The sequence below is a fragment of the Cariama cristata genome, unplaced genomic scaffold (genome assembly GCF_000690535.1).
Source record: "Cariama cristata isolate BGI_N322 unplaced genomic scaffold, ASM69053v1 scaffold12741, whole genome shotgun sequence".
Taxonomy (NCBI): Eukaryota; Metazoa; Chordata; class Aves; order Cariamiformes; family Cariamidae; genus Cariama; species Cariama cristata.
In genome coordinates this window covers 1-3,359 of record NW_009601043.1, presented here as the reverse complement: position 1 = coordinate 3,359, position 3,359 = coordinate 1, and the positions used below count along the sequence as shown (strand labels likewise).

General features: G+C 44.7%; 1 protein-coding gene across 1 annotated transcript; it reads right to left on the bottom strand.

The window, feature by feature from the left end:
* Nucleotides 1–257: 257 nt before the first annotated feature.
* On the bottom strand, nucleotides 258–3,355 carry VCPKMT (valosin containing protein lysine (K) methyltransferase; the record flags this gene model as incomplete). Its single annotated transcript, XM_009710290.1, has 4 exons — nucleotides 258–362; nucleotides 1,893–2,012; nucleotides 3,014–3,086; nucleotides 3,300–3,355. Coding segments are annotated over 4 exons (354 nt in total), but the record flags the coding sequence as incomplete, so codon positions are not given.
* Between the last annotated feature and the right edge of the window lie 4 nt (nucleotides 3,356–3,359).

Here is a 3,359-nt window from a genome sequence, read left to right as displayed (position 1 = left end):
GTGTGGAAGCAGAAGAGAAAGTCAGCGTGTTTTTTTTTCCTGCTGAAGACAAAGGCTGGCACCTGGCAGAGCGCTGGGGTTTGGAACAAAGGAGCTCCTTTGTACAAGCACGGTTCTGGTCTGCAGTTTCGCAGGGTCCCTCGTGGTATTTCACAGTCGGTTCAGAGCTTCACCCCTGGAACGCTCAGACGATGCCAAGTAAACAGCAGCTCTGTGAATTCCTGGCAGCACTCGCTGCGCCAGTTAAATTAACTCACCGTTCGTTTCCTGTGGATATTCATGATGTGAATGTCTTCGCTGCGATACTCCTCGTCGTGCTTATCCAGGGGAATTTTTTCCAGCTCAAAGTCCATCTGAAGCAGCTGGTTGTCAGAGAACACACAAAACGATTCAAATGAGACTGCCCTTTTGAACGACGCATGTTGAGTTAAAAAGGTCCCATAATATCCCCACGTGAGGGCAAGAAGCCTTAGGAGGCTGGAACCACCACGCTCAGACCATACCACTAAAGGCCTCTACAAACACGCAAGCCGTTTTTCCCCCCATGCAGCACATTCACCCTCATTTTAACTCCTCCAGTGCCAATTCAAAGCTACAGACACCCTGCAACATGTAAGAAAAACCTAAAAGCTTGTGAATAAAACAGTTTGCTTCCTCCAGTCTCCAAAGTGCTAAGCCAAACCACAGCACCTGCCTCTGTCTGCCAACCTCCTCAACTGGAGGGGAGGAGGAGGGGGAGAAAAAAAAAAAGCAAGCTAAAAAACCCCCAGCATCGACTCTGCAATGTGCTCAGATTAACTTGGCTGAACCCTGGCAAGCTAAGGAAGGAAATAAATTACAAGAAAGCCAAAATCATCCAGAAACACCTACACCTATTGTGTTTACTGCGGGAGCGGCACCTCATCAGAGCTGATCCCAATTATAGCAACTCTCCTCACAGTCAGGTCCCCACAAGAGTTCGAGGCATGGCTAATTATCAAAGAGGTGCTTTTATTAACATGTACAAATCGCCCTGGAATTCTTGCCCTTCCTCTTTTTTTGTAGTATTATTATTATGTATAATCCAGTACTCCTGCACAAGGGCTGCTTTTCAGCAGACTTCCCAGGTGCGGAGTTAAATCCTGCACTGACCGTCGTCCCCACAGCCTCAGGAGGGATTCGGCTATTACCTGTGCTCCTTTTCTTTACCTGCACAGAAGATACAGCCGGATTATTTAATTACATCACCTATTAATGCTCTCTCTAGTAGAGGGGGACATTTTTGCAAAAGCAGGTATATCACTTAGCAGTCTTCAGCTCCTGAGCTACTCTGGAAAACTTGAGCTCTATTTTCCCTCTGCTTTCAATGGAACATGCTAAAAGGGAATACATTTTCACCAGACTTAATTTTCAATGCTCCCAATAACCTCTGGTAACGTCAAGACGACCACTGCAGAAAGAAGGCAGCAAGCAACTGCTAATTCACCTGCTCCTACAAAAATGATTGTTTTGATTTTGAGAGAGATTGCCTCATGTACGGTGGCCCTTTTGCAAATCTGGAAGGTCGCACAAGCTAGAGAGGCTCTTAACAACCTATGCAAGTCTGGCTGTCTGGATCAAAAGCATTGATACAGTTAAGATTAGTAAGGCAAGAAAGGTTAGTTTGACCTTCTGAGGGAAGAAAAGCTCAGTTAAGTACCCAGAAAGTCTCTAGAAACTTCAAGTCACCATCCGCATTTTCTGCCCCATCTAAAGACAAAGGTGCTTCTCCTGCTACAAACTCTACTTTGTGCAGTCAACCTGAATTTGTACGTGGGGCAACTACCGCTGACGTTCAGCTGATCCAATACAAACACCTCCCGTATCCAAGCTATTTTCCTAGTGTTCAAAAAGCACACGTTAAAAACACTTACCTCAAAGTATTTTCTCTCAATTTCAGGATTCTTTCCCATGGTCCTCTGTTCATAACAGCACAAGACGCACGTATCGGGGCCAGTGAGGTCTTTCAGCGTCTTCAGTAACGGTTCTAACGACTGCCCAAAAGAGGTTAAGTATTTCCCACTTAGATTTCAAGTTCATTTTACTGGTACGATACCCTCTAACTAGAGAAAGTCTTCACCCAAGAGAGAACTTTCCAGTTTTGCTTTTCAGGGAGTTATTTTTAGTACTTTAACTGGGACAAAAAGAACATGGGGGCAAGCTGGAAAGCAGAGGAGAAAGGGAGACCGCAGAGGAGAGAAGAGTTTCACAGACCGACCAAGGAAACTGAACTAACATCACTGGAAAGCAGAGGAGAAAGGGAGACCGCATAGGAGAGAAGAGTTTCACAGATCGACCAAGGAAACTGAACTAGCATCGAAGGCAAAAACATCCCACACTGCTGAGTGGGCATTTCCTTGAGGCACACAACAATGACTATTTCTTGACACGTTTCAAAAGTAAGAGTTTTCTCAACCGTTCCTGAAACACGGCACAGATCCAGATCACAACCTATAGGAACAGGACCAACACACAATGCAAGGGGCTGGTAAGACCACTGAAAGGGCACTGGGACATGGGGTTCTTCAGGTCATTTCCCTTTTCTTGCAACTTCTGTTCACTCTCTGTGCGCATCCTACAGAACCCCAGCTGAGGAGATGGGGCAGACTACAACAGCCACTGATCTGGAGCGTGATTTCTCCTTTTGCCTTCCCAAGGCAATCGTGAGGACAACCCAAGCAACGCAGATATAGCACTATCAAATTTCGATTACTAATGCATTAAACAGTTCACAACTATCCGTCACAATGTTTTGCTTCATAGTGTGTTCCCAATGTAAAAAAAAAAAAAGGGGGGGCAGGGGGGCATAAATATTAAGTTTGGGTTTTTTTGGCCTTGAATTTGTTAAAAATGCCTTTTCCAGACTTGTTCTACTTATTCCTCTAAACCATGGGGATGAAGACCCAAGCACAATATTTATTTGAACACTTCTCGCAGTGAACCCACACTCTTCCCAAGGAGCTTTCCGTAGGGGTTTTGCAAAGTCCTCATTTACCTCCTCATAGTAAATGCAATCAGCCATTAGTATATAATCGGGGGGAGGCTGAAATTCTGTTACATCTTCACCCCTAAAAAGAAGCAAAAAAAAAAAAAAAAAAAGTGACAAGCTTCAGCAATAATACAACACATACTACTGAAGGACCGAGCATAAAGTTAACTACTACGTTCTTACACCGAGCTTCCCTTTTACAGCAGACTTTTCAAATCTATTTGACAATGCAGCCGAGCGAGAGCAGAAGCCCCGTTAAAGCTGAACAGAAACATTAAAGGATCATACAAACCATTTCAGTACCTCGGCTCGGACTGACCCTGTGACCAGATGTTTGTTGTTCTCTATATTA